Source organism: Aotus nancymaae, unplaced genomic scaffold (genome assembly GCF_030222135.1).
Source record: "Aotus nancymaae isolate 86718 unplaced genomic scaffold, 86718_ANA_hifiasm-v0.15.2.pri h1tg000059l, whole genome shotgun sequence".
Taxonomy (NCBI): Eukaryota; Metazoa; Chordata; class Mammalia; order Primates; family Aotidae; genus Aotus; species Aotus nancymaae.
Window position 1 is genome coordinate 56,338,324 of NW_026988473.1, and position 19,807 is coordinate 56,358,130.

At 45.8% G+C, this 19,807-nt stretch overlaps 1 protein-coding gene across 1 annotated transcript in view; it reads right to left on the bottom strand.

The window, feature by feature from the left end:
* CLPB (ClpB family mitochondrial disaggregase) overlaps nt 1–19,807 on the bottom strand; it is a 146,482-nt gene that overhangs the window by 20,653 nt on the left and 106,022 nt on the right. Inside the window, exon 7 of the mRNA XM_021675089.2 lies at nt 7,838–7,952. Coding sequence (XP_021530764.2) covers nt 7,838–7,952 — 115 coding nt within the window. The remainder of the gene's footprint in view (nt 1–7,837; nt 7,953–19,807) is intronic.

The window sequence follows — 19,807 nt, forward strand, 5'->3', positions numbered from 1 at the left end:
CAAAGAAGTGACTGCAGAGGTCTGGGAAGGTTCTTTGGAAGAGGTAGGACCGGTGATGGATCATGGAGGATTGGCTGGACTTGAAGAGGCAAAGGTGGCCAGCATGACAGTGGTGGAGAGACAGGAATGATCATGAGGAGTGGTGGGGTGGGGTCAGACTGTGAAGGTCTGGAATACCTGTTTTAGGAGTTCAGCTTCATGTCTTTGGTCTTTCTCATTTCAATCTCTAACGTTCCTACCTATAATACGACATTCTGTCTACTTCTGGCCTCAGCAGAAACACATGGAAGCTGTGCAAATTCACAGACATCAGACTAGCCACTTCTGCCTGCCCAGAAAAAGCTCAGTACAACCTCTCTCCTGGGAAATAATCCAGATTTTCTCTAAACTAACTGGCCTAGGATCTCTGGAAGGGCTGGCTATAAGGGAAACCTGCAGACCTCATAGGTACCCTAATGCTGGGAATGAAGAGGGACAAGTGCAAGCTTGGCTAAGTGGGGAGTCACTGGTGTCCGACAAAACAGGGAGCTGAGAGTGTGGGTATCTGAGGAAGTGAAGATATTAAAATGGTAAAGGCTAGACTTGTGAATATTATGTGTGGACATGTGTGTATGTGTTTTGGTGCAGGAATGAGATGGGTCACCTGAAAGCCACATTCTTCTAAAAGTTGGCTAAATTGAGACTCTAGGTTGGAAACAAGTTGAGCATGAAATGAGTTCAAGCTTCATGGCATATTTGAGGAGGCAGATGTACCCAGACATCCCCCTACAAGCGTTCTCCAGGTTATCATGTACCTGGGGTTCTGATCTTGCCTTTTCTTTTAAGGTAGCATCCCAGCCCACAGAGAGCTGCACACTGCCGGGCTGCGCAGTATGAAAACACCATGGAGAATGAGGAATTGAATTATGCCTGGGCCATTGTTCCCCCCTTCTTTTCTAAGAATGCACCTGGGAGAGAGCTCTTTATAATGCCAGGCGGACTTCACTGCACAGCTGTCCCTGGTCAATTCTGCCTGACCTAGGGCATGAGTCTGTGGTGAGCTTGATGTGGGTCCCCTGTGAAACAGGCGAAATGCCAACCATTAAACAATTACAACTCTGGATATTTCTAATAATATCTGAAGAGAAAAACGACCAAGCAGATGGAGTCCGACAGAATGAAAAACGGTGGCAGCTAGGAAGGACAGGAGAAGGCAGGCCCCAGTGTGTGTGGTTGGCAGGGTGGCTGAGGACCAAGGCTGTGAGCCTTGAAGATGCCGTCAGGCCAGAGTAGAAGCTGGGACAGATTGGATGGGCCCATGCGGGATGTGGCCATAGGTGTTGTTGCTCTCATTGTGGCCAGCAAATGTATTTACAATGGACTCTGTAACACTTCATAGTCTATAAAGAACTTCTGTAGACATAATTTCATTTCAGCCTTGTCATGGCTTTATAAGGTAAGCAGAGCAGGGGATGTGATTTTCATTTTATAGGTGAAGAAACACAGAAACAGAAGTTAGGTAACCTGCTCAAGGTTACAGAGGGAAGAAACAAAGACCCTGGGTTTTACCCTCCGTTCTGGCTGATCCTGAGCCTGCGCTGTACTACAAGAGCTTGGAGGAAGGTCGGCTCTCCTCCTCTGGCTCTCTGCTGCCACAGTACCTTTTCATACCCTGACTCCCTGGAAACGTTCTCTATAGTCTTCCAATCTGGTCTGCTCATCCATTCAGCACATAGCCTCAGGAGCCCCTGTCCCCTGACCCTGTCCTGGTCACTGCTCTTGGGCTAGAGATAGTATCAGGGGCTTCTGCACAGGCAGCCTGGCTCCCTTCCCTGGCCAGTCCCATGGCCACAAGCTCCAGCCAGGATGCTCTGCCTTCTAGCACACAGTGCCAGTGCCTACCTGGCTTGTGTTCTGCCTTCTCTTAGCCATGCTTGTCACTACTGGACCATCTGAAAACTCACCTGCAACAGCTCTTTTTGATTAATTCCACCACACCACATCTAGCCATTGACTTGCAGGTCTGTATTCTCTGGCATGCATTTATCTACAGGGTGGTATAGTGGAGAGGGCAGGAGTTATAGGATCTAATGTGGAGTCCCGCCTTTGTCACTTACCAGTTGACTGACTTTGAATAAAACACTTATTCCTGGCTGGGTGTGGTGGCTCACACCTGTAATCCTAGTACTTTGGGAGGCCAAGGCGGGCAGAACACGAGGTCAGGAGTTCGAGATCGGCCTGGCCAACATGGTGAAACCCTGTCTTTACTAAAAATACAAGAAAAAATCAGCCGGGTATGGTGGGGTGCATGCCTGTAATCCCAGCTTCCTGAGGGGCAGAGGCAGAAGAATTGCTTGAAGCCAGGAAGTGGAGGTTGCAGTGAGCAGAGATCACACCACTGCACTCCAGCCTAGGAGACAGAGCAAGACTCTGTCTCAGAGAAGAAGAAAAAAAAAAAAAACCAAAACCAAAACCAAACCAAAACACTTACTCCTTTGGAGCCTCAGTTTCTTCATCTATAAAATGGGAATAGTCGCACATGCTGTATCAGCCCCACATGCAGATCGAACAAGTTAATGGTGATGAAAGCAATTTGTAAGTGGCAACAAGTGAGATAACAATAAGAGTAAAAATAATGGTAGTCATAGCAGCAGCAATGGCAGTTACCATTAGCTTTGGTATTTTACAGTAATTCTTTCATCCTTTTAATAATCCTGAGAAGTAGGTGTTATCTCCATTTTACACAGGACACTGAGGCTCAGAGAGGGGCAGTATAAGGTGTTTCATCTACCTGTGCCCTTGTATCTAGGAGAGAGGGTGTGCCTCCAGTCTGACTGTATTCCATGGGAGCAGGTGCTAGGTGTCCTGGGTGTCCTATTTTCTGAGGGACCCCTGAGACTAACCCAACACTGGTTTAATACTTGCTGACTAAATGAATTCTTGGTCTTTCTAAAATTGCAAGGGGGAAAGAACAGATACTTCAACTCTCATCTTAAAGAGAAGAGGAGAAGAGTAAGGCTTAGACTTGAGTCTCTTAGTGTCCCAGGTGGTTACTACCACCCTTGGGTGAAAAAGGCTTCCACTTTCTTCCAAATCCCTCTCCAGGAAGCCTTATGCATTTGTTTAGCAAACAAGCTCTGTGCTAGGTGCGGGGACACCCACAAAGAGGCCTCAAACAAGGTGCGTGCCATAGAGGTAAATGCTGCTATGAAAACTGTGGGCTCCAAATGGGATGGGTGCACAGAGGGAAGTCTGGGAAGAGCCATTTGTGCCAGTCTGACATTTGTGTTTGAAGGGTGAGAGGGAGATTGCCAGCCAGTTGCAGGTATGATGGGACATTCCAGGAAGAAGGCCCTAGTGTGTGCCAAAAAGGCAAGAGTGGCCTCCTCCTTCCACCCCAGGTCTTTGTTTCTGTACAGCTCAAGGTTCTGGGGTAGTCTGGGTGGGCTGACTCCCCTTTCTTGATAGGTGCCAGGGATATAGTGTGGGAGGTTTTTTATAACCTAATCTGGAACATGTTTGTCACAAGTCTGTGGCATCTCCTGGGGGAACCAGTCCTTCAGAGGGACTCTCATAGTTGAGAGTCATACAAATGTTTATCAGCAGTTTCCTGATGATTGCTTGTAGGTTCAAGGAACATGGTAGGTACTCGACAGGTGCCTACTGAGCGGAGACTGGTGCCTAGGGTTTGGTGGATCATGAAAAAGCAGTTCTCTATTTAGTCCTTAGTAAGGATTATTCTTTCTGCAGGCAAACTATTGCTGCCAAGGGGTTAACATCTTAAAAATACAAAGAGTAGCTTGTGACAAGACCTAACATTGTGCGTGTGCACATACACACACACACACACACACACACACACACACACACGGGAGTAGGGACTGCCTGAGAGGGGAGTAGGGACTGCCTGAGAGAAGAGCAGTGCCCTCTTCCAGAAAGAGGCTGAGATGAGAATCTGTGTTGGGGGGAGTGGCGGAATGTCACAGTAGGTTCAGGCTTCATTCACTGAGTTCAACAACTTTTTATACCCCTGTGTGCCCAACCCTAGAGAAAAAGAGCTGGTGTGCAGTAGTTCTGGACTTTTGGAGGGAGAAAGACATACAAACATAGTAGATACCACGTGATAAAGGTGTTCCCAGGAATCCCAGGGAAAGGCCCTAAACCCAGGAGGACTGAGGAGGGCAACCTGCAGAAGGCCTAAGTCTTTTCTTTCTTTCTTTCTTTCTTTCTTTTTTTTTTGAGATGGAGTCTCACTCTGTCCCCCAGGCTGGAGTGCACTGGCATGATCTCGCCTCACTGCAACCTCCGCCTCCCAGGTTCAAGTGATTCCCCTGCCTCAAGGGATTCAAATGATTCTCCTGAGCCTCCCGAGTAGCTGGGAGACAGACACATGCCTCCAGGCCTGGCTAATCTTTATATTTTTAGTATAGATGGGGTGTCACCATATCGGCCAGGTTGGTCTCAAACACTCGACCTTGTGATCCGCCCGCCTCGGCCTCACAAAGTGCTGGGATTACAGATGTGAGCCACTGCACCGGGCCGGTCTTTTCTTTTTTAAATGGGTACATGTAGGTGTACCCCATTTATGGGGTACATGAGATATTTTGATACAGGCATACAATCCATAATAATCACATCAAGGTAAATGAGGCATCCATCACCTTAGGCATTTATTATTTCTTTGTGTTTCAAACATTCCAATTATACTCTTTCAGTTATTTTTAAATGTACAACAAAAGGCCAAGGTCTTGAATGTCTCGCAGGCAACGTGGAAGGGCGGGGCAGTCCAGGCAACGAGAATGCACAGCATGTTACTTCAGAAGTAGCATGATGTGGGGTGGAACTGCGAGCAGTTTTTTAAGCTTATCACAACAACTCTGGGCCTGGCGTGATAGCTCACGCCTGTAATCCCAGCACTTTGTGAGGCCGAGGCGGGCGGATCACAAGGTCATGAGGGCCTGGGCTATGGGGCCATTACCTGGAGGTGGACAAGGGACCAGACCAAATTCTTTAATTTGACAAACTGCACTAAGCATCCACTTTGAGCAGGGTACTGTGCCAGGAATTGGAAGCATAAAAACGATTAAGTCACATTATCTCCCCTCAAGGAGCCTGTAGTCAATTGCTCCTGAGCTGAGTTAGGCTAAGTAAAAACCAGCCAGTGTGTGGGTGACGGGTTGGTGTGGGGTGGGGAAGGGCCAGAAGGAAAGGACTGCAAGCAGAGAGGGTGGCAGATAAATGCAGGCAGGAAATCAACACAGCATGTACAGGAGGCAGAGGCAGGCCACTGTCGCTGGTGCATGCAGCTCAAAGCAGGGAGCTGCAGCAGTGGGCCTGCATGCGAGGTTAGGGCGGCAAGGAACAGGCAAAGGTTTTAAACAGGAGAGTGGCATTGTTAGATACGTGTTTTGCAAAGATCACTCAGCTGGTGAGGAGAACTGATTCTAGGGGAAGGAAGGGAGGCAGGGACACCAGTGAGGGGGCTGCCTGGTTCAGACGGGAGACTCTGACACCCTGAGTTAGGGCAGTGGTATTAGGAACAGAGCAGAAAGGCCAGGTGTTTGATCCTTCATGGGCTGTAAGGGGGAGGGCACGGGAGGGGCCCAGGAAGCATCTGAGTTTCTATTTAGGAGTCCAGTGAATGGTGGTCTCTACACAGATCGCAACACAGGAGATGGGCAGGCTGGGGAGGGGGAGGAGTCTGATTCTGAATGTTCTGAATAGACAGCTGGTTGCCTTTCTGAGGAGAATGGTGGGGCTTAGAGGTGCTGAGCTCCCAGGAGGTCTGCCCAACAGGGTAGGCAGCTGCCTTTCCTCGTGACCGAGAGCAACTATGGATTCTGGAAGGAGAGCCTCATTTTCAATGCCAAAGCTCTGGCTTGCAGGTTGTCCTGGTTTGGCTCCAGTGGCCCTAGACCAGAGAGGCCATGAGGGCCTGGGCTGTGGGGCTGACGCTTTATCTCCTCCATTTGTAAGGTGGTAACTGTGCGCCAGCCTTGCTAGAGGCCCTGCAGCTGGGGATCACACTGATAAATTCACTGTATTACTTTGCACAAATCAATATCCCAGCACTTACCAGGGGTTGATGTGACCGAAATTGGTTTCAGCCAATTCGTGAGGGTAATAAATGGCCATTTATCAAATCAATTCATTCTGCGGCACTTCTCTGGCTGCCCATCCTCATGGTACCCATGGGGTGCCAAGCTCCATCCAGCCAGTCCCTAGCACACATGTGACACTAGCTTAGAGAACTCAGGGAGGCCTGGCCTAGCCTCTAGATCTACCTCACTCTCCTGGACCTGCTTCAGCTTGAGGTTCCAAGGTGCTGGGTCTGCTTGCCTATCACAAGTTCTGACCCAGAGAGTGTTTAATGCTTCAGCTGGGCTGGCCGTTGCAACCACCAGGCTGCCTTATTCCCTCATGCTTGGGTTTAGAAGCCTCTGGGAGCAGGTCACAAGGACTGAGCATGGCTTTGAACATTATCATTGTGATTCCCAGCTTCAGGGCTTCTCAGCAAGGTGAATGCAGTAACTTCCTTACAATGGAGGTTTAAAAGCACCAACCCCACAATCCAGGCATACCACACGACCAGGTAGAGTCTTCCTTGGCAGTGGTATTTTAAACTTCAGCTGAGTGTCAGAATCACCTGGAGGGCCTGTTAACATACAGATCCTAAAATGTTTGATTCCACGGGTGTGGGATGAGCCTAGATCTGATTTTTAACAGGTTCCCAGAAGATAGTGATTCCACTGGTCCAGAGACCATGCTTTGAGAACCACTGTGTTGGCAGATGCACCTCTGTCTTGGCCTGGCCCATGGTTCCTCTTCCCTTGCCTGATCTATCTGAAATCAACCCCGAGGAGTGGCGCTCCAGAGTTGGGGAACAAAGATGAGGCTACTGTATTCAGCAGAACCTTAGTTTTAATTATCTGCTAGTGGGGTTTGCACAAGCAGGAGGGTCATTACATTAGGGGTTATACCAGAGGGCAGTCTGGCTCCCAGGGGTCAAAGTATGGAAATAAGAGCTTCAGGGGTGGAGAAGACTCAAAAGTTGTTCAGGGTATTTTCTATAACATTGGGCCACCTGCTGACAAACTATCCGGAAGTGATAGCAGAGTTCCAGGTTGGCAGATGGGGACATAAGTTCTGGCTCAGCTGCTACGTTGCTAGTGACAGACAAGCTCCTATCCCTCTCTGGGTCTCAATTCTCCCACTTGTAAAATGGGTTGAGGCCAGATGCAGTGGCTCACATCTATAATCCCAGCACTTTGGGAGGCTGAGATGGGTGGATCATGAGTTCAAGACCAGACTGGCCAAGATGGTGAAACCCTGTCTCTACTAAAAATACAAAAATTAGCCGGGCGTGGTAGCAAGTGCCTGTAATCGCAGTTACTGGGGAGACTGAGGCAGAGAACTGCTTGAACTCAGGAGGCGGAGGTTGCAGTGAGCCAAGATGGTGCCACTGCATTCCAGCCTGGGCAACAGAATAAGACTCCATCTCCAAAAAAAAAAAAAAGAAAAGAAAAATGGGGTTGAGGATAGTGGACCAGGTGAAGGTCAGATTTAAATTCTATGCATAGGAAAGCAGCCTCGAGCAAGTGATTTAGATATTCTGTGTCTCAGCTTTCTCATCTGTAAAATGATTTAGCGGTACCAACCTCAGAGGATTGCTATAAGGATTAAATGACACATGACATGCAGAAAGCTTATAACAATGTCTGGCATATAGGTAGGACTCAACAAATGCTAACTTTTAATATTATTTACTGCACCTATCCAGTTTGGCATCAACAGGATGTACACCTCATTGGAGCGGAGCATGAACCACGCTGCCCTTTCTGGGGTCCCACACACTCACCAGCACCCACTGTGGCGATGGCGCTCTCCTGGCCAATGATGTGCTCCTTCAGTCGCTGTTCCAGTGGGAAGCGGCGCCGCTCCTCAGCCTCACGCTTTCGCTGCTTCTCTTGGTACTATGGGGAGAGAGGGCAAATGGTTCAGGGCTGCTGGGTCCACAGCACCATAGCTTCATTCTATGCCCCAACTCAGGGGGAAAAACACAGGTCTGGGTTTCTGGGGGTCCTCCTTCATAGCTGTGGCTCATGGTCACTGGGGGCTGGCCCAGCCCTTTGCACTCTCCACTCAGGTGGCTGCCACTCAGGGGTTTCAGCTCACTCTGCTGGTAGAATAAGTACTGCTAGCAGATTAACCCTGGCTCTGGAGGCTGACAGAAGACCTGGGTACAATCCCAGCTTTATCACTTACAAGATGTGCTTATCACCTGCAGCAAGTTATTTCACCTCAGTTTTCTCATCAGCATCAGCAAATTGGGGATTAAATATTAATATGATGATGTATGTAATAGGCCTACCATCATGCTTGGCATGGAGTGCTTACTAAGTATAAATTCCTTTCTCTTTCGTCTTGAAAAACTTTCTGTTGTTCAAAAGAGAGCTATGAACACCCTCCATTTCAATTAAACATAATTATTCAGCAACTGCTGTGTGCCCAGCCTTGTGCATGGCCAAGATGAAAGGGTGGGGCAGGGGAAGGAGGAGGACTGTGCCCTGTCCCCTGGGAGGTTCTAGTTGATGCTGAGGGTCTGATATGTCTGGCCCTGGGCTTCATCCACTTCACAAAAGGCAGCAGGAGAAGCCTGAGCTTGGTCGCCCCACACAGAAGAGGAGGGTTGGGGCTTGCCCTCAGGCAGCTCAAAGTCAGGTGATAGGCATGGCCTGCACACAAATACTTCACGACCATTTTCCTCAAGGGTTCAAACCATGAATGTTTATCTCTAGCACTGTATCTTTCACTAAAAAATACAAAATCCTACTTGAAAACAAGTTTGGCAAATGTCTGTAAGTCTGTCCTCTAAATCAATTACGGGCTCCCCAAAAACAGGCCTTATCTTTGACTCACTGCTATTTCTAGCATGGGTCCTGGCACAGTGGGGCATCTGGTGAGTGTTTGCAAAAGTGACAGATACAAAGAGGAGAGAATTAACAGCTAGATGGGGTGGTAGTGTAGGAATAGAGAAAGGAAGGACACATAAGTGTGGAACATCTGTTAGGGGGCTTTCTGGGGAACAGGAGGCTTGGAGAAGCTGAAGGAGGACTGGGCCAGGAGGGACCTGTGGGATTGTCTGGAAAACAGGCAGGGAGGGGCGAGGGCATCGGCCTGATGGTAGAGTATTTGTGGAAGTTAGGAGCTGGAGGGAAAGGAAGCAGATCTTGAACCAGAAAGGAATGACCAGGTCTTCAGGAGGCTCCTTTCCCCCAAGCCTGTAACACTAACATCTTTCTGGAAAGAGAGCTGTCAAAGTAAGGCCCTGTCACAAAAGTTGTGGTTGCAGATTGCTCTTGCGGGCAGAGTGGATAAAAAATACCTACTGCTTGGGCAGTGTTTTCCTGTTACAGTAGTGACCTTGACAGAAGTTAAAAAAAATAAATAGCAAACAATCCAATTTTGGCTATTGCTATCAGTCTGTAACTGAAAGCTCCCATCAGTCCTGGGGTTTCATATGGAGCAATAATTCGGCGCCAATCCCAGTGGAGTGACACTTGCTGGTTGGAATCCAGAGTGTCACTGTGTAGCTCCCTCAGGCACCACATACATCACTTGGCTCTGCTGACTTCAGCCATAGATCTGCTTTTTCCTCCTCCCTGCCCACCCAGCCCCGCTCAGCACTTAGGTCCACTGGGCTGGAGGCTCTGATGGTGAGACGCACACATACTGGCTGGGACAGCACCAGCTTGCAGTCAGGAGGCCATGGAAGGAGCCTGAAAGGATGGAAGCTGGCATTGCAAGGGTTTGTTGGGTCAGTTTCCTCACTTTCCTTCAGTGATGAGTCCCAGAATATGCCTGCCTCTGGGCCTTTGCTGAAACTACTACCCCACCACAAAGGTCTTCTCTCTTCCCACCATCCTCCAACATGGTACTGTCTAGGAAGTCTGTTGTAAGGCTGGCCCTGGGACCTCTGGTGCACTTAAATAACTTCCTGTTTGTCTCTCCTTCCTGCACCATGAGGTCATTGGTTACAAGACCAGGTTTATTCGTCTCTACAGTTCCAGCACCTAGCAAAGGGCGTGGCTCACAGCAGGCATCAATTTGTGTTGCTAACTGAATAAAGGTGACTACCGTTTGTGGAATGGCTGCTGTATGCCAGGCACTGTACTCAGCACCTTATACACAGCATCTGCTTTCATTTTTTCAGCTGTCTCCATCTGAAGTTTGGCTCTTCTTTTGGCTTATAGTGAGGCAAATTGAGTAGAAAAACAGGCTTTGCTCCAGACAGACCTGAGTTCACCCCTCAACCTTATCTACTCCCTGGCTAGCTAATTTCGGGGAAGTTAACCTCCTAGAATCTTAGTTTTCCTCATTAGAACGCAGGGTAGTACTCATAGTTCTGGCTTGTAGGATCCTTGTGGAATGCCAGTGAGGATTAAATGAGATAATGGATTAATATATAAGTTCTTAGCAGAGACTTTGGCACATAGCATTAAGTAAGAGGCAGTCTGAGTGACCAAAATGGCTACCTTCTACCTAACCCTTGTTAAGCCTTTGACAGATGTTACTCCCCTTCTCCTTCACTGCATTTTAATAACAGATTGTCTAATTCAGTGCCTTTTTGTTTTTGGTACTGGAATCCTTTAATTAATTTACCTGTGGGTGGAATTCCACAGGTAAGAAGAGTTACTCTGGCTCAAAGAGAAGCCAGGAGCCAAGTCCACTCAGTTGCTACCACTGTCCAGAAGTGACTCCCGGGCTCCTTCTCTAGGAACTCTAGGTCTGCAGTATACAGTCTCAACACTCGCCTGGCTCTGGAGGTGCATCCACTGCCCGAGGTGGCTCATCTCTACTGTCAGTCTTCCTTACATGAGAGAGAATTCCACCTCTGGGTACTTTCCATCCATTGGTCTGTGGGGCCTCACAGAACATATCTTTTCCCTTTGCCAGAGGCAAAGTCTAACATAACTTTTCTTTCCACTTTGTTGATTCGGGTATGACCATTATGGCCTCCCTAAGTGTTCTCTAGGGAAACACTTCTACTTCCTGTAACTCTTCTTCAGTGTCATGGTTTTAGGTTGTTTGGTATTTCTGTTTATTTACTGGGCAAGGCCGGGTGCAGTGGCTCACACCTGTAATCCTAGCACTTTGGGAGGCTGAGGCAGGCAGATTAACTGAGATCAGGAGTTTGAGACCACCCTGACTAATATTGTGAAACCCCGTCTGTACTAGAAATACAAAAATTAGCCTGGCGTAGTGGTGGGCACCTGTAATCCCAGCTACTTGGGAGGCTGAGGCAGAACTACTTGAACCCAGGAGGCGGAGGTTGCAGTGAGCCGGAATTACGCCACTGCACTCCAGCCTGGGCGACACAGGGAGACCCTGTTTCAAAAAAAAAAAAAAGAGGAAATATTTACTGGGCAAAGGAAAAGAGTCCTTGACTTCTATAAATGTGACAGGTGGGGTGGGGAGTTACTCCATGAACTGGTTAGTTTTCCAGGAGCTTTCTAGATGGTCTTGGGAAAGGTTCAAACTATGGCCTAAATCTCAGCACATTCCGATTCTTCCCAGCCTGGAATCCCAAATATCTATGCCAATTCAGAAAAACCTAGGAAAATGGATCAGACTTCTTGACAAAAATGTATAGGACACTGGAATTGATGCCTGCTGTGAAAATTATGCTTCGTGCTCTTTTCACAGTGTTTAGCATAGAGTTTGTGCTAAACAACATATTAAATAAATGAATGACTTTTAAAGACATGAGCCATGTGCCCAGCCTTCTGAAGGTTAGCCAGTGGAGTAAACTAGAGAAGGAAAATACTTGATATGTATATATTCTATTTGGAGGAGAGGAGATAGAAGGATGTGAGAAGGAGCTTGGTAAGGGCTCTATAAATACTATTGGTTCCTGTCTCTTTGAGGAGATGGGGAGGAAGGCTATAAGACCGAGTTCAAGGCTCTGCTTGGATAGGGATCCACTAGAGAAGATAAGGCAGGAATTCAGCCTGGAGAAGCAGAGGGCCTGAGCTGAGAGAGGCATTGTAAAAGAGCTGCCCAGGAGAGCAGGAGTGGGGGAGTGAGCATCTTCTTAATAAAAGCCACACACAATTAGCTTCAGAAGCCCTCACCTGGAGCCAGCAGCAACCAGCTTCCCATGCTGCATCTTGGCTGGATAATCACAGTCACTGGTTTCCATCAGTCTTGATTTAATATGGCACCCCTCCTGGCTGTGAGTGCATTTACAGGAAAGGGCTGGGAGGCCGAGGCGAAGCGTAGCTTGGCTCGCTCTGCTCAGAGGTGGGTGGCTGGGCTGAGTGGCTCTGCAGGGGAAGGTTACAGAAGGGATGTGGCGGCATCCCAACTGTTGGGCATCCCTCAGGGGAGAGGTCTGACAGTGAACCTGGCAGTGTGTTCACCGTAGAGGTGGTGGGTAGGCAGAACAAGACCCTGGGCAAGAATGGGAAGGTAGGTATGGATCGAAAAGAGATGAGAGGCCAAGCTGTAGTTTACCTCTCAAGGGGAGGTCAGGCCTATAGAGTCCACCTGCTGCTCGTAGATAAACTCAGGTATGGCCCATACTCCTGAATCCCTGATTCAGATGGTGACTCATATAGTCGGGGCTTCTACCATGCCCTGAAACGGCATGACATAGAGGCCTGGGAAGGGAGGTCAACAACAGGAACAGGAGGTAACAGATGAGATAGTGGGGGCAGGGATGACGATGGAGAAAACCTGGAGGATGGGAATGATAACAGAGAAGCCCAGGAATGCCAACAAAGAAGTCCAGGGGATGCAGAGCAGATGGGAACACAAGACTGAAAGATGAGAGAGGCACCCGAGGGATGTGAGAGTCTCTTAAACTAGTCCACAAAGTACACATCCCAGTAGGAGAAGGCTGGATACAAAGCAGGTAGGTGTCAGCCCCTTCACACTTGGTAATCACTAGGTCGGCATCCCAGATTCCATTCTCCTCTCTTCCAGTCCATCCTCCTTTTGCTGCTAAAGCCATATTTTAAACATGTAAATCTGATCATGTCACTCCTCTACAAATAGCTAGGTGGATCAGAGACAAGACTGACGAGAGACGGTTAAGAGGGGCAAAGAGTGGCTAAAGTGAGAAAATGAGTTTGTGCTCTTCTCAGTGCATCATATCAGAGGCATGTGATGTTGCTTTATCTCATAACTGGTTGTGTTAACTTTCATCACTAGGTTAAGGTGGCGGCTGCTAGGTTTTTTGACTATTATTTTTCCCTTTGTAATTAAAAAGTATCTTGTGGGGACATACTTTGACACTGTGTAAATAATCCTGTTACTCCTCAAACTTCAACTTATTTATTTTAGCTTTCACTAATTTGGGACTGGCTGTTTTAATCCTCATAGCCCTAGGAAGTTGATAGCATCATCATCCCTATTGTACAGAGATTAAGTAAATTCAAGCAAGGTTCTACCGGCAGCAAGTGTAGACACAGAACACAAACCCTTGCAGTCTGACTCCAAAGCCTGCACCGTCCACCTGGAGATAAGGAAAGACTTGCCTTTAGGGAGTTCACAGTCTGTTTAAGAAGATGAGACTTAAAACGGAAATTTTCTATCTGCTAGAAGTATTAGTACTTCTAGTAAAGGGCTACCTGATAAATTTATTGAAAATAAACCCCACAGGATGTTCTTGCCAGAAATGCATAATCTGAGTTGAATCACAATGAAACATCTGACAAACCCATACGAGGGACATTCTACATAACAACCAACTTGCACTTGTTAAAATGTCAAGGCCACGTTTGAACGGGCTTGTTTGTTTTTTTCTTGTAAATCTGTTTTAGTTCTTTGTAGATTTTGGATATCAGCCCTTTGTCAGATGGGTAGACTGCAAAAATTTTTTCCCATTCTGTTGGTTGCCGATTCACTCTAGTGACTGTTTCTTTTGCTGTGCAGAAGCTGTGGAGTTTGATTAGGTTCCATTTGTCTATTTTGGCTTTTGTTGCCAATGCTTTTGGTGTTTTGGTCATGAAGTCCTTGTCTATGCCTATGACCTGAATGGTTTTGCCTAGATTTTCTTCTAGGGTTTTTATGGTGTTAGGTCTTCTGTTTAAGTCTTTAATCCATCTGGAGTTAATTTTAGTGTAAGGTGTCAGGAAGGGGTCCAGTTTCTGCTTTCTGCATGTGGCTAGCCAGTTTTCCCAACACCATTTATTAAACAGGGAATCCTTTCCCCATTGCTTGTTTTTGTCAGGTTTGTCAAAGATCAGATGGTTGTAGATGTGTTGTGTTGCCTCCGAGGCCTCTGTTCTGTTCCATTAGTCTATATCTCTGTTTTGGTACCAGTACCATGCTGTTTTGATTACTGTAGCCTTGTAGTATAGTTTGAAGTCCAGTAGTGTGATGCTTCCCGCTTTGTTCTTTTTGCTTAGAATTGACTTTGCTATGCGGGCTTTCTTTTGGTTCCATATGAAGTTTAAGGTGGTTTTTTCCAGTTCTGTGAAGAAGGTCATTGGTAGCTTGATGGGGATAGCATTGAATCTGTAAATTACTTTGGGCAATATGGCCATTTTCACGATATTGATTCTTCCTAACCGTGAACATGGAATGTTTCACCATCTGTCTGTGTCCTCTCTCATTTCATTGAGCAGTGGTTTGTAGTTCTCCTTGAAGAGGTCCTTTACGTTCCTTGTTAGTTGTATTCCTAGGTATTTTATTCTCTTTGTAGCAATTGTGAATGGCAGCTCGTTCTTGATTTGGCTCTCTTTAAGTCTGTTATTGGTGTATAGGAATGCTTGTGATTTTTGCACATTGATTTTGTATCCTGAGACTTTGCTGAAGTTGCTTATCAGTTTCAGGAGATTTTGGGCTGAGATGATGGGGTCTTCTAGATATACAATCATGTAGTCTGCAAATAGAGACAATTTTACTTCCTCCTTTCCTATTTGAATACACTTTATTTCTTTTTCTTGCCTGATTGCTCTGGCTAGAACTTCCAGTACTATATTGAATAGGAGTGGTGAGAGAGGGCATCCTTGTCTAGTGCCAGATTTCAAAGAGAATGCTTCCAGTTTTTGCCCATTCAATATGATATTGGCTGTTGGTTTGTCGTAAATAGCTTTTATTATTTTGAGATACGTTCTGTCAATACCTAGTTTATTGAGGGTTTTTAGCATAAAGGGCTGTTGAATTTTGTCAAAGGCCTTCTCTGCATCTATTGAGATAATCATGTGGTTTTTGTCTTTGGTTCTGTTTATGTGGTGAATTATGTTTATAGACTTGCGTATGTTGAACCAGCCTTGCATCTTCGGGATGAATCCTACTTGATCATGGTGGATAAGCTTTTTGATGTGCTGTTGCAATCGGTTTGCCAGTATTTTATTGAAGATTTTTGCATCTATGTTCATCATGGATATTGGCCTGAAGTTTTCTTTTCTTGCTGAGTCTCTGCCGGGTTTTGGTAACAGGATATGAACAGACACTTTACAAAAGAAGACATACATGAGGCCAACAAACATATGAAAAAATGCTCATCATCAACGGTCATTAGAGAAATGCAAATCAAAACTACATTGAGATACCATCTCACGCCAGTTAGAATGGTGATCATTAAAAAATCTGGAGACAACAGATGCTGGAGAGGATGTGGAGAAATAGGAACACTTTTACACTGTTGGTGGCAGTGTAAATTAGTTCAACTATTGTGGAAGACAGTGTGGCGATTCCTCAAGGACCTAGAAATAGAAATTCCATTTGACCCAGCAATCCCATTACTGGGTATATATCCAAAGGATTATAAATCGTTCCACTATAAGGACACATACACACGAATGTTCATTGCAGCACTGTTTACAACAGCAAAGACCTGGAACCAACCCAAATGCCCATTGATGATAGACTGGATAGGGAGAATGTAGCACATATACACCATGGAATACTATGCAGCCATCAAAAACGATGAGTTTGTGTCCTTTGTAGGGACATGGATGAACCTGGAAACCATTATTCTCAGCAAACTGACACAAGAACAGAAAATCAAACACCGCATGTTCTCACTCACAGGTGGGTGTTGAACAATGAGAACACATGGACACAGGGAGGGGAGCATCACACACTGGGGTCTGTTGGGGGGAAATAGGGGAGGGACAGTGGGGGGTGAGGAGTTGGGGATAGATAGCATGGGGAGAAATGCCAGATATAGGTGATAGGGAGGAAGGCAGCAAATCACACTGCCATGTGTATACCTATGCAACAATCTTGCATGTTCTTCACATGTACCCCAAAACCTAAAATGTAATTAAAAAAAATAAAATAAAAATGTCAAGGTCATGAAAGCCAGGGAAAGACTGAGGAAACCATTCCAGATTATTATGTTTTGTTTTTGTTTTTGATTGCTACATCATAATGTTTGGACCATTTCAGATTAAAGAGACATGACAACCAAATGCAACCTGGATTTTGAAACTGTCTTTTCTTGTTAGGAGAATTATTAGGACAACTTGTGAGATCTGAATAACATCTGTAGATTAGTTAATATCAATATTAATGCCCTGATTTTGATGATTATACTGAGGTTCTATAAGAAAATGTCCTCATTTTTTAAGGAAATACATAGAAATATTTAGGGGTAAAGGGGCATCATGTGTAAACTTATTCTCAAATCATTCAGAAAAAAATTATATATATCCTTACATGTATTATTTACGTGCATAAATAATAAAGCAAGTATGATAAAATGTTAACAGTTGGGAATCTAGGTGAAGGATTTATAGGAATTAATTGTACTATTTCTATAATTATATAAAAATAAAAATATCAGGATAATGTTTACCCTTGGGGCGTGAGTCTGGAAGGGAGTCTGAGGCAGGCTTTTGGGGTGCTTCTAACAGTCTATTTCTTGATAAGGTGTGTCTTGTTTGTGAAAATATAGTGAGCTGTACATTCCTGGTATGTGCGTCTTATATAAGTATATTTCAATAAAAACCTTTTAAAAGTTTTTAAAAAAAGGCCAGGCATGGTGGCTCAAGCCTGTAATCTCAGTACTTTGGGAGGCTGAGGTGGGTGGATCACTTGAGGACAGGAGTTTGAGACCAGCCTGGCCAACATGGTGAAACCTGTCTCTACTAAAAATATAAATCAGCTGGTTGTGGTGGGTCACCCTGTAATCCCAGCTACTTGGGAGGCTGAGGTAGGAGAATCGCTTGAACCTGGGAGAAGGAGGTTGCAGTGAGCCGAGACTGTGCCACTGCACTCAAGTTTGGGCGACAGAGCAAGTTCTCTGTCTCAAAAAAAATAAAAAAATAAAAATAAAGTTAAAAAAAAAAAGAGAAAGAGGAAGTTGGTCCCTAAAAAGCACTTAGCACTGTGTCTGGCCCATACCATAGTAACACAGGGCCAAGTACAGAGCCAGGCATGTGGCAAGCTGGCACCTGTAATGAGAGGCAAAGCAGAGAATGGGCTGAGCGAGGCCGGCGGGAGGAAGAACATAACCCTCCTACCCTCCTGTGTCCCCCTCCTCTCCCCTCCTACAGGGATGCACTCAGTTCTGAGAGGAGCACCCAGGCTCTCAGCCTGGAATGCAGGCCCAGGGGAGTACCACATCCCCAGCTATCCCTGAAGCAAATGAAAAAATATAGAGAGAGGAAATGTGCTTGTGATCCTGTCAATGGGATATGCAAATAAAATATATAGGATAGGCCTATCTGCCTAATATTCCTGCCGATGCATTCTTTGGGTGTGATTAAAATGAGCAATAAATTCCTTGTGAGTCTCAGTGCAGTGAGGATTGGGAGTGCAGATGCAGGCTGGCACAAGCACTTTCCCCTCAGCTGAATATTCATCATGGGATAGCTCCCCATATTTTTGTTTTATCTGCTATCATGTCAACAGAGATATATTTCTACTTCTCCTTCATCTCTTAGTTAAGACATGAAAATGGTCCTGGCTTTAAGAATTAAACTCTCCATCTATTGAAATCCTTCAAAGTGAGACTACAGGCTATCTCCTCTTTGAAGCCTGCCCTGCTCTCTCTGACAGGAGGTGATCCATGCTTTCTTGGATACTCCACCGACTCTGAGAACCCTCCTAAGACAAATCAGTCTGCAGGTATCAGAGCTTAAGAGTGCCTGCCTCTCCCGCAGCCAGATGGCAAACTCAGGGACAGGGGCTGGGCCTTATCACCTCTGCATATTCTCAGGGGGCCTAAGGAGGCTTTGGCGCAGAGGATACTGAGAGAACTGAGGAAGCCAACAGTGAGGGACACATCATTCAGACCACTTAAGGTGACAGAGATTCTAGGGTAAATGACACATTTTAAAGGGCAGAATTAAATAAAAAATTAGGCTTATGGATAATTTTAAATGAAAAAAATCACCAATAATATTAAGTGAATAAAAAGCAAATTCCAAATATAGAATAGGATCTTTAGGGCCAAGGAGGAAACAAAAGTGTCTGATTGATAATCAAGGACATAATACAAGAGGGAATGGGGGGCCCTGGGCTAGAGAGTGCACACTCCCAATCCCCAAGCATTAAATTCACATTTTTGGAAAATGCTGGATGGCTATATAAAATGTGGCTGCCAGTTTGACACTCCTGGTATATATGGTAGACTGCCAACAGCATTTTTTTTTTAAAAAAAGGCCATCTATGTAACTATACATAGACATGATCCAGAGAAGGCTAATACAGTGTCATAAGAGGAATCCTCTCATTTTATTCCTAATAGTCACTTATAACAACTTGATTTTCTGTAAATCATCTGCTTGCTTTCCTACAGCTTCAGTTTTCCCATCTGTGAAACAGGGGTAATAAGAACTACTTCAAAGGCAACAGGATTAGAAAAAATATATATTTGAGCACCTGACACAGTACCTAGATGCATTTGACAAAAATGGTATCTACTATTGTTATAAATAATTAAGACTATTAATAGTGGTTATGTCTGGTGGGAGGGCTAGAGTGCTGTGAATTAAATTCAGCTCAGTTGTCATCTCTTCCAGGAAGCCTTCCTTGATAAGTCATACCACTGATGACTCAGTGGTGTCATGGCTTACTTGCCTGTCTCCCTATCAAACTGTAGCTCCCTGAGTGTTTTACTCATCAGTCTTCTTCCCATCTAGCCCAGAGCCTGGCACATAGATGTCATTTATAAATATGTACTATATTATTTAATTCTCTTCATTTTACTTTCTTTGTATCTCTAAAATTTCTGTAATGAGACATATGACTTTAATACAAGTTTTCTATGAGCATAATTTGACTACGAGTGGTAGGTTTAGGTGGAGGAGGCTGAGCTGGGTGGCAGGGGGATGCTGGGCGGACAGAAGGGGAGCCAGATAAGATCAGAGTGGCAGCAACCCATGTCTAGACAAAGAGCCAGGAGATGAGGCCCAGGCTGGAGCTTCAAAAGCCTCCAGGCCTGAGTCATTATGTTACAGATGGAGGGCCTGAACTCAGAGGCAGCTGCTTCTTACTTACTCACAATTTTGAAGATGTAGCTTTTTGAATTTGGAGGAATAAAGCAGAACAGAGTGAATGCGTGACCAAGTAGATGCTGAACAACTGAGAGAAAGCTGATGCTGCTGACATCCAGGGAGAGCTGAGGGGTGCTTCACATGGGTAGAATCTTATGGGACAGCAGAGCAATTAGATGGAGCTGCTCAGAGGGCACATTCAGGATGGAGAGAGTCCAGACTGGATGAAGGGATCAAGTGCACAGAGGTGACAACAGATGAAATGGACTTCCAGTTGAGAGCTACAGAATCCCTGGACTGGCTCCAAGTGGTCTTCTGAGCCTCTAAGGCAGCCCCTCCATGGTGGGACAGCTGTGTTAGGGGGCTCTTCC